General features: G+C 35.4%; 1 protein-coding gene across 3 annotated transcripts; it reads right to left on the bottom strand.

Moving 5' to 3' along the window:
- Positions 1 to 490: 490 nt before the first annotated feature.
- Positions 491 to 8,652, bottom strand: LOC142613458 (BTB/POZ domain-containing protein POB1-like). 3 transcript variants are annotated; one of them, XM_075785830.1, is made up of 6 exons: positions 8,178 to 8,652; positions 3,297 to 3,449; positions 2,825 to 2,946; positions 2,682 to 2,745; positions 1,989 to 2,268; positions 491 to 1,713 (listed from the first exon to the last, which is right to left on the bottom strand). In XM_075785830.1, the coding sequence occupies exons 1-6, from the start codon at positions 8,437 to 8,439 to the stop codon at positions 900 to 902; spliced, it is 1,695 nt and encodes a 564-aa protein (XP_075641945.1). In that variant the 5' UTR covers positions 8,440 to 8,652; the 3' UTR covers positions 491 to 899. The 3 variants fall into 3 exon arrangements, with proteins under 3 accessions (XP_075641945.1, XP_075641937.1, XP_075641950.1); XM_075785822.1 differs by having other exon boundaries at positions 3,324 to 3,449; positions 8,178 to 8,617; XM_075785835.1 differs by lacking the exon at positions 8,178 to 8,652 and adding an exon at positions 6,642 to 7,330.
- Between the last annotated feature and the right edge of the window lie 2,466 nt (positions 8,653 to 11,118).

Raw genomic sequence — 11,118 nt, 5'->3', positions numbered from 1 at the left:
CCAATTAAATTTGGGTCATAAACTCAATGGATTAAAATGAGTTCCTATTCCTATTACTCAAAACCCTATTCTCTCATGCGAGCTGAGATCGGTTATTGGGCTTGGGTTATTATGCAAGATCTAGGTGTTGGCTTTGAGATCAAGATTCTCAGAGTAAATGGAATTGAATAAGATGGAAGAAGGGACGATGGAGCATCCAACTGAGCTTGACTTGGAGATCTTCGCCACAACTGCCTGGATATTTTGGGGCAACATGACTTTATATTGAGTAAAAGACATTGAACCAACCAAGGGTGCTAGCATCCAACTGATCTTAAGTGCGAGTCACCTCACAAGTCCTTCGCAGTCTTCGGGGGCACCTAATACAAGAAGCCAAGGCTCGGGCAACGCAGCTCAACTCAACGGGACAATATGCAGTTTTGTATCAAAAGACTTCAACAAAGCTACGCGAGAACTGGCTAAAAGATGCAACAATAGTAGAGAGAGTAGGAGCTTGGAAACCCTCACTCACTTTTATCACCAAATATACACTCAATGATGTACAAACATCTCTTTTACAGTTTGATACAATTCTGCCATTTTGAAAGGTAATGTTTCATGAGAGAATGCACATGAAAAAAATGAAATTACATATACATTAACAGCACCTTCCTTTTAAAGGGGCAGGAAACATTACATTCAAGATTACACATTTTTCACCCATCATACTACAAATCCCCACTTTTATCCTTCTACCTCCAAAAAGCAACTGTGGCAGCATCAATAATACAACTATTACACAGCCTCTTAAGAAAAGAAAAAAAACGTAACAAGGCTCCAAGGGCATATGTTAAACTAGAGAGAGCTGCTAGAGGATTGAAAACATACAAAAGCTCCACAAAACAAGACCCAAAAAGAGCTCATTGCCTGATGGTGAGCTCAGCCCTAAGATGGACAACACCATCGATGAAATAGAGGCTGTCATCGGCCATGAATGCCGTCCAGGGTATACTAAAAAGATTTCTATACCCGACAGCCTTCCCTCCTGTGAAAGTATAATTACCTTTATACTTGCTCACATACTCCTCAGTTGGCTTTGACCTTGCTGCAAACTCATAGTCAACAGCAAAAGTGACTGATCCTTTTTCTTGCATCCCTAAAAATAGCCCAAAGCAATGGAATGAGCTTTGTTGGTCCATGTTGCAGTGCGCTGACAAGAAAAAACCCTGCCCACCCAGGTGAAAAGCCTGCGAGTAAACCCGACCAGTTGGAAACAGAAGTGAACACTCCTCCCGCTTCAGGTCCAGGTACACAACACATTGCTGACGGGGTAGTTCAAATTCAACCACCTTGACTGGGCGATACTTGTATGCTCGCTCAACAAAGCGATGATATCTGGTACTGGCCTCATCTGCAGCAAGGGAGCGCTGCCGATATGGAGGCTCAGCCTTGAAAAAGAGAGCCTCAAGCACAACCTTTGATGTCAGCTCAGGATCAAAGTCATTGCAAGTTAAAACCTTCCTTAATTTTCGACAGGTCATGTATGGAAATCGGATGAGGCGACCAAGGCGTAAGCCAAGGACCTCTCTTCGGTCCTCAAGTTTTGGGTAATGGGTCCGAGCCCATTTCAGCACAAAGTCATAAACAGCATCTTCTGAAGGCACCTGGAGATCATCACTTGATAATACTGCCTCAACACCAGCCAGGGGCAGGTTCAGAACCTCATCCTGAAACCTGTGGGATGAAACAAATTTAAAAAAAAAAAACTCATATCTGTGATTTTGAACCTTAAAAGTCACTACTACCACTGAAATTTAAATATTATGATCTGGTTTAATCTTGCATCATCTGAACATAACATAAATTCTACAATTTGAACATTTATGTCTACAGAATAATGGGCTCAAACAAAATTTTACAACTTGAACATAACATAAACCAAAGAGAAGAGATCCAAGAATTAAGCATCATTCAGATAGACAAAGGAAATCTGGAAGAGAAAAACTCACTTAGTTATGTCTTTGTAGCGTGCAGCAAGAAACTGCTTTGCCGCATCAGTCAATGGCTGAACTGCATCAGCCATTAACACACTAGAAGGAAGATCTAAATAGAGCAATGCAGACTCGCAAGACATTGGCATGCTTCGCAATAACCTGCTACAATATCTCATGCACGATGCAACCTCAAATTTGTCAGCAGCCATCAGCACATCCAACAAAGCGGGTGATGTTGTTGCTGACAAAGTATTACTGTACATAAAATTAAGAAGATCCATGAGGGCTGCTTCCTCTGCTCCAGTGACATAACACACAAGGTAAAAGAGTAATTAATTAATATTTATCTCGTAAAATATACACACAAACACACACACACATGCAAACAAAAGGATTAGAACTGAGAATGGGTTCTAGTGGTAAAATAAATCAGACAACCGTGACAAGCAGAACAAAACATAGAAAATTCAATCACTTTCTTCTTTTCCTTTTTTGTTTCTTGGAATGTTATGCATGGAAATTCAACCATTTTCATTGAAAACTAAAAATTTCACAACTTTGATATGAAAATAGATCAACATTCTGAACCAGTACTACTATCGAACTAAAAGAGGTTGTGTAAAGTCCTAGATTCACGACCCACCAAGTGCGTGAATAACTTACCTATAAAAAAGAAACCAAAACAAACTAAAGAAGATGCGTAATTACCAGATGCATGGATCCTTAGAGTTACTTGTCGCTGCTCTGACTCTCTCATTCCGTTTGAAAACAACTGCAGGAGGCATGAAACAAATTAGTGAATAAAGGTATCCAAGGACCAAAAACAGCATACAGCACAGAAAGGCCATAACCTTATAGAAAAAGGGGCTCTTCGCTGCTAAAATTGGAGAACTTATGTGTATGGTTTTGACTCTAAGAACTGCTGAGCAGTCCATGCTCCACAATCCATCACTGGCAGGTGCAGCTTCATCACCTACAAAAGTTTCAAACAGAATGAAAGCCATACCACTGTCAATTAATATTTAATAAAATTTCATACTACTGCAACTAATGCTTATATACCATCATTCATGCACGCAAATATGGGCAAAAATGTAAAGTTGCATGCTAAACATTTGTGCAGCTTACGCTGTTTGAAAAAAGCACTACTTTATATTCTTCTTACATACAGGGGGGAATACATTATTTCTAGATAGAGATAATACCACCCGAAAAAATCAGTATAACTAATACATAATAATCATAATCAGTTTTCCAAATTGAATAGATAGGAGGACTTCAACATCAGATAGAGATGAATCATAACAGAGGAATAATATGTACCACGTTTATTCAAATGATTTCCAACACCTGAAGGTGATTCTTCAATCATCGCTACAGCTTCCTCATCTTGATTCACATAACCCTCACCATCCTCTGTATCTGGCATGCTGCAGGTCAATATCTGCTCCTCACAGTGAACAAGGACATCCACAGCTAAGGGAAAAATGGCAATGATATTTCAAATCAGTATAGTTGATATTCAATAAAAAAGAAAAAGAAAAAGAAAAAAAAGGAGGGATTAAAACCAACATTATGTCTGTGCCAGTATAAAAGTAGGCCCAAAGACAAGCAAGGCATAAGTAGTCTTTGAAGTCAAAGACTTGAGAGAAATAGATTAAATGTTATTTTTTTGGGGGTACACCTAGTATATTTTTAATTTATGACCTCACCCTCTTCCACCCATACTTGTGAGAGGAGGAAGTGCCATTTGAGCCACGGGTCATTAGTAAATATATTATTAGCTGTGACAAACAGAAAAGCAAATATTCTTCTACTACTTTTGCTACTCAACTAGAGGTCAGGTCTTAATGCGATGTCAAGTGATAGGTTGTGGGTCCAATTTCGGGAATCAGCCTCTTCAAAAAATAGTTGGGATAAGGCTGCCTATCAAGACCCCTTCCAAATCCACAAAAGTGGAAGTTTTGTGCACTGGGCACAACTTTTTTTTTTTTTGGCTACCCTGACTCATAAAGTTAGCAATGAGTCTTTTCTTTTTAATGGAAGTTGCCCACTCAGTAGTTTTTGAACCCACAATCTTTCTCCATCCATTCTTGGGTAGGAATAAGTACCATTTAAAATCAGAACTCATTGGTATTTTTTTAGTTTTATTTTTTGATAGGTAAGAAAGAAATATTATTAAAAAAGAATGGGGAAAAAGAATAAAAAGTGTTCACGATAATGAACAAAGAACAACACAAAAATAAAGAAACATTGGAATCAAGAAACTATGCTAAGAGACAAAAGAGATTCGTTAAGAGAAGAACAGTTCGAGAGACCCAAACACCAAGACCAATCGAAGAGAGTTCGCTAGCACAAATCTAACAACTAAGATAGAGATTTTTCAATATCCTCAAAAGTACGCTAATTACATTATGTCCAAATAATCCACATCAAATACCCTGGAATCAAATTCCAGATATCGGAATTATGTTTCCCAAGACATTGCTGCCAACAAAATAATAAGTCAGCAACAAAATCTGGCATGACCCAATGAGTCCCAAACAGCCGAAGTATATGCACCCACAGAGAATAAGCTAACGGACAAAATATAAGAAGGTAATCCACAGATTCTTCATTAAAACAACACATACAACACCGATTTGCCAAGGAGTGACCTCAAAGCACAAGATTATCCAATGTAAAAATCTGGCTATGAGCTGTTGTCCACATAAAAAAGTCCACCCTTTTAGGTACATTTACCTTCCAAATGCCCTTCCAAGGGAAAATGGAAGTAGGAGCCTCCTGAATCTTATGGTCGAAGGACCAAGTATCAAACCTCCCACTACCATTAAGGCCCCAACAAAGACTGTCACCACCAACACCCCCAGGAATCTGAGATTGAATCAAGTAAAGAAAGGAGAAAGAAGCCGCTAACTCCCAGTCATTAAAAGCCCTAAAAAATCGTAAGTTCCACACTCTGTCATTTCCACCCATTGGAAGACACAAAACATTAGAAATACAAGCTTCATTATTGGCTGAACAATCAAATAACTCAGGGTAAAGAGTTTTGATGGAATTATCCCTAATCCACTTATCATGCCAAAAAAGAATATAAGAACCATCACCCACCCCAAAAGACAAGTGCTTAGAATAGGTCACCCACCCTTGACTAATACTTCGCCATAAACCACACCCATGAGCCCTCCTACAAACTTTAGTACTCCACCCCCCCTTTCCCCTCCCCATATTTCATGGCAATAACCCTCCGCTAAAGATGAGTAGCTTCATGACCATACCTCCATAGCCATTTCCCTAATAAAGTTTTTATTTTATTAGTAAGTTGTACATGTACCCAATGGGTTTTGAATCCATAACCTTACCCTCCACCCGCACCTATGAGAGGAGGAAGCATAATTAGAGCCAGAGCTCATTGGCACCAGCACTAAATTTTACAATTAAACATTAAAATGTCTCCAGTTTTTTATTTTTTATTAAAATTTTTTTTTTTATATACAATTAAACACTTAAATGTCTCCAGTTTTTTATTTTTTATTTTTTTTCAAGTACTAAAATATCTCCAGTTACAGTAACAGGAAGCATCTAATTGAAATTACTAACATAAAAGAGAAGTATTCCCCTGGTCCACCCACTGCCTATGTTCCAACCAAAAAGTGCATCAACCTATTAATGTGCATCAATGCATATGAAACTAAAGCTACCACTAATCAGAAGTTGGAAACAGCTTAACATGTACCTGAGTGTTATTTTAACCACTCTATTGCTAATGGCAGGAACTCAGAAAAGTAGAAAACATGTATACAACAGATCATTAAACTTTTTTAATAAGAAATAAAAATCCACTAAAGAAAAAGTGTGAAAGGAGCACAGACCTAGCACATGGAAAGTCTACAAAGGAAAAGCCCAAGCAAAAATAAAAAATAAAGTACAATAAAGATTAATGAACTCATGGTGTCCAGGAATTCTAGAAGGTCCACAGTTGAAATGTATGAGAATAACCCGTTCATCTAATCTTGAAAAATAAGAACATCAACTTCATCGTGTGCAGCCATTTCCCCTAATAGCAATGAGCATTTCTTTCTCTCCAAAGACAAAACATTAACAACTTTTGAAATCCCCCCATGGCTTCTCTTGCCAAGATGTCCCTTCCAAAATCCATCATGGAATAAAGCAGTACCCAAGAAACACCAACCAAGCAAAAAAGTGAAGACCACAATTCCTGAGCCTGGATTTTACACATAAAAAACCTATTCATAATAATTACCCCTCACTTTATTAGGTACTCCATAGTCAAAGTCTTTCCTCATAACACAGACCACGAGAAGGGTGCACTTTTCCAAATGCTCTGCCAGTGAAGAGATTCCCTCCCCCTCTCAAATGTCTTGTAGTAGCTCTTCACTTGGAAACCTTGATTTTTCAAAAAGAACCATTCTAATTTAACCCCCCCCCCCCCCCACACACACACACACACATGAAGGAATCATTGTAGTATATAGGTCAACCAATAATTGAGTCATAGATTCTAATTCTCTCTCATGCACCCTCAAATGAATGAAGGATTCCAACAAAAGCAACAATTTCTGCACTTTAGATAAGCCACCACCTTAGCATCTCTATCCCTAGCAATTAGGAAAGGATTAGGATATCTCACTGTAATAGTAGTCTCACCATTCCACAGATCATGCCTAAACTGAATTTTAGAACGATCACCAAGGGCTTATATGTAAAAATGTGAGAAGCTGTCCCATCTTCTGATATTCTTCCACAGACTCGCACCATTTGGCTTCCAAACCTCGACAGAGCACCAATCTCCCAAGTGGTACCATACTTTAAATTTACCACCCTCCTCCACAAAGCAGTCTGTTCTTCTCCATAGCACCACAAACCATTAAACTCCAAGAAAAACATCTTTTGGCATTGGGAAGAAGGGTGATCATAAGTTAAATGGCCAAGCAATACGGCGAAATCCAAGATCATCACAATTTTACTTTTCGAATTCAAATCCAATTGAAAAAGATCTTTTCGATACCTTTCATATGTTGATTTGGAAGAGGGAGGTACTTGTTATTGGAGTTCTACTTTTAGGTGTGCTATTGGAAAGTGGAGTATGTTGCCTCTTTCTTTGGATTTGCTGAAAATAATCAAACTGTAATGTTTCAATAGACAACCATGGATTTCAAGGGCCATAAAACCATCAAATCAAAATGAGGAAATTCAGACCACATTAGGCACTGCTCCTGGTTCAACCGCTTCACCATGATGGTCCAGAATAGTCTACAACATGCTCTTGGGTACCCTTGGAAATGTTGCACATTTACAATGAAAATTGGTTGAGCTAATGAGTTATGGCTCAAAAGGCACCTCCTCCTCCTCCTCCTCCTCCTCATAGAGTCTGTTCAGTCGTTGAGAATTTCAAATCCCGAAAGTTATAAATTCTTGAGACAAGAATTAAAATTCCTGAGAGTCAACATTTCAGTTGTTTGGATGTACTTAGAGTTACAATTTATATCATATTATTGGAAAAAATACATATTTAAATTTACCACTTAAGCTAACTATAATCCACATAATTCTCAAGAATTTTGTCAAATGAACAATTAAATTTTCATGAATTCTCCGGAACTAACAATTCCCATCCCTAAAATGAAAAATAATATATTTAAATTTACCAGTGGAGCTAATTGCAATATTTCTCAAGAATTTTGTCAAACAAACAATCAAATTTTCATGAATTCTCAAGAATTAACAATTCCCATCCCTAAAAAGGAAATATATATATACACATATATTTGAATTTACCAGTTAAGCTAATTGGAATAATTCTCAAGAATTATGTCAGATGAACAATTAAAATTTTCACAAATTCTCAGGAATTAACAATTCCCATCCCTAAAAAGAAAAACAATATATTTAAATTTACCAATTGAACTAGTTGGAATAATTCAAAAGATTTTTGTCAAAGAAACATTCAATTTTTCACAAAGTTTCAGGAATTAACAATTCCAATCCCTAAAAAGGAAAAACAATACCTAATTGGAATAACTATCAACTATTTCTCAAACAAACAATCAAATTTTCACAAATTCCCATCCCTAAAAAGTAAAACAATATAATGGAATAATTCTCAAGAATTTTGTCAAATAAACATCAAAATTTTAACAAATTCTAAGGCCCCAAATCCCTAAAAAGCAAGAATTCTCTTACCAGAGTCTTTCTTAATGTCCTCCCTCCGTCTCTTCCGATTTCGAGCCCAATCGGCGATGCTGGTGCAACCATCGCCGTCCGATTTGGTCTCGGGCAAATCGGGGATTATTTCAATTCTGAGAACTCGATCGGAGAAATTGCTATCGTTGAAGGCGAACGCAAAGTCCGAATCGGAAACGGGCCCCGGTCCGAGACCGGCGGTAGCGCAGTCCGAGTCCATGATCGTTCGGGGATCGAAGAGGTCCGCGTTCGAATCCCTCATGCCCAAAACCCTAGAAATTCCTTCGATCAGATAAAAAAACCACTGTTTTTGTGTTTTATATTTTGCAAGTCAGAAACAACGGTTACACTGAGAGAAAATCGTAACGGTAGTCTCCAACGTTTCCAATTATAGAGATTAAAAAAAAAAATAAATTAAATGGAACTCTCTCTCTCTCTCTCTTCTTCTTTTTTCTTTTTCTTTTTAACAATTAAAATGGTACCTCTTTTTTTTTTTTTTAGAATCAAAATTTTGGTACTTTAAATGCAAAATTTTGGCCAGTCAACCTCAAAAATCACCGACATTATTCACGGAGAGTAATAATATATTTATGGTCTATTTTTCATTTTAGCTAAGGGAGTGAATGGTATTTGTGATATGTGAATAGAGAAATTTTTTTTAAATTGATATTTTAATAAAATAGATAATAGTGTTTTTGAAAATTAGATATGTAAAATAGAAAAAATAAGTTCTAAAATAGACATGAATTTTTGCATGTGAATACTTAATATGAGCAAAACATTTTGACAGTAATTCTTACAACAAAACTTGGGTGGCAAGTTAAATTGATTTCATTTGGTACACCATTGATATTATATATATATTTTTAACTATTATTAGTAGCTTACTATCCAAGCTTTGTTGTGAAATTTTCTATAAAAAAAAAGTAGCTTTGTTGTTAAAGTAATGTAAATTTAGAAAGCACATTATCCATCAATAACTATTACAAGCTTATAGTCATTAAAAAAAAAAAAAAGGATAACCACTGTGGGCCCTTGGCACGATAATCACTCCATAATTATAAGTGTTTGTAGGGTATAAAAGGGTAAAGGCCGGGATTCAAGTTTCTAAGAGAGAAATTCCCAAACATATATAGTTAGATTATGCTAAAGTAAAATTTCTATCCTGCAAAAAAAAAAAAAAACTATTTCTTAATTTAATGAATAGTTATTCCTTGTAATGAAGATTGTAGGATGCAAACAATTAATTAAGCCAATTATAATATGCTATGTCAAAATTTAGTGATATATTCTAAATTTATGAGTCTTTAAATTAATTAAATAAAATCATGAGATGACATGTGTTATCCAAGATAATATCACATTGGCAAATAAAATTTCCGCATGTCATTTGATCAACAAAATAAAGATAAATTTCCTATTCATAATTGATGGATACTTATCTTTATTAAAATAAATAAATAAAATAGTAATAATTTTCTATAAGTTACAAATTATAGTAGGACTCTTTTTGTTGATTATTATCTTTATCAAAATAGAATATTTATTAAAATAGATAAATAAAGATAATTATCTATAAGCAGAATTTAGGCCAATTAGAGTTTACTACTTATCTCCGAAGAGATCAATTCAAAGTGAGACTTACCCTCTAAAATCACAATAAACAGAGGACATCCCTCTTACTTCACCAACTTTTCAAAACGTCAAAGTTCTAGAGAAATTCTACCTCAAAATCGTCCAAAGAATATTCAAAGAAATTCATTTGAATCACAAGACTTGGAGTTCTATTGGAATCAAGCTCAAAAGCCTCCATAACATTTGTAAAGCCCTAAATCATTGAAGCTTTCAAGACTTGGAGTTCCATTGGAATCAGGCTCAAAAGACTCCATAACCTTCATAAAGCCCTAAATCATTGAAGTTCACTGGATCAGGCCTCTAAAGCTCCGAAGAACTTTTACCTAAAATCTTTCAAATTCAAAGAATCTCCAAAGAACTTGAAGAACATTTAAAGGACTTGAAGAACAACAAATCTCTAATAAGTTCAAAGCCAGAGTTTCGTTGTGAAGATCGTTTAATCTATCTTCCAACCAAAGTGAAGAAGATTTTGTGTTTGAGTCAAGATTACAAAGATTCAAAGAAAATAGAATCAAATGATACCTTCTTTTTATTTTTTATTTTTATGAAAGGATAAAAAAACATAGAATTGTACTCATTATTCAATCAATAAAAATCATATTTGTGAAGCACTTTCAATTGTTTGATTTCCAAATTTGAGAGATTTTGTGTTTATAAAGATACAATCAAATAATCGAATAGCTGATTCTAAAAAAAAAATGAATAACTATTCCACGTAAATAACTATTTCATTACATATTCTATTACAATACACCAAACAAACTATGAGGTTAATTTTTTTAAATATGAACAAACCAAAATATTAGCTGGTTTACAATCAAACTAGTCAAATTGGCAAAGTTCAGTCCAATTTTAAAAAATTTTGTCAACTATCGCGCACCTTTGGTGTGATAGTCACTTTACAAGTACGAGTTCTTATAAGGTAAAATGGTAAGATTCAAATCTCTAGAAGGGAACTTCATACACAAACACTTAAATTAGGTTGAAGTAGAATTTCTCTCTCAGATAAAAAAAGGACAAAAAAAAAAACTTGTCAAGGACTGATGAAGAGAAATTTTTTGTGCATGACTTATTATAAACCAATTTAACGAAGGGAATAACTTATAAGAAATTTTCCAAACTAACTTTAATCATGTGGTTTTATTGGTTAAAAAGTCACATGGTTGAATTTAATTGGGTAAAACTTAGGTACAATACATTAAGTTCTCCAATTAAATTCAAATATCTACTATTGCATGGGTCAATAAAACATTCCAATGACAATAAAATTCAATACAATTATGTGTTTGAATTTAATTAGAGAGTC

Source organism: Castanea sativa, chromosome 1 (assembly GCF_040712315.1).
Source record: "Castanea sativa cultivar Marrone di Chiusa Pesio chromosome 1, ASM4071231v1".
Classification (NCBI taxonomy): Eukaryota; Viridiplantae; Streptophyta; class Magnoliopsida; order Fagales; family Fagaceae; genus Castanea; species Castanea sativa.
This window is presented reverse-complemented; position numbering and strand designations above follow the sequence as displayed.

Bases quoted from the DNA above. Each gene is read 5' to 3' on its own strand.
- LOC142613458 (XM_075785830.1), bottom strand. From the start codon at position 8,439: ATGAGGGATTCGAACGCGGACCTCTTCGATCCCCGAACGATCATGGAC. The intron at 2,947-3,296 runs GTACATATTATT...AAACTTTTGTAG, and splicing joins AAATCATTTGAATAAACGTG to GTGATGAAGCTGCACCTGCC. The intron at 2,746-2,824 runs GTTATGGCCTTT...TGCCTCCTGCAG, and splicing joins AGAGCCCCTTTTTCTATAAG to TTGTTTTCAAACGGAATGAG.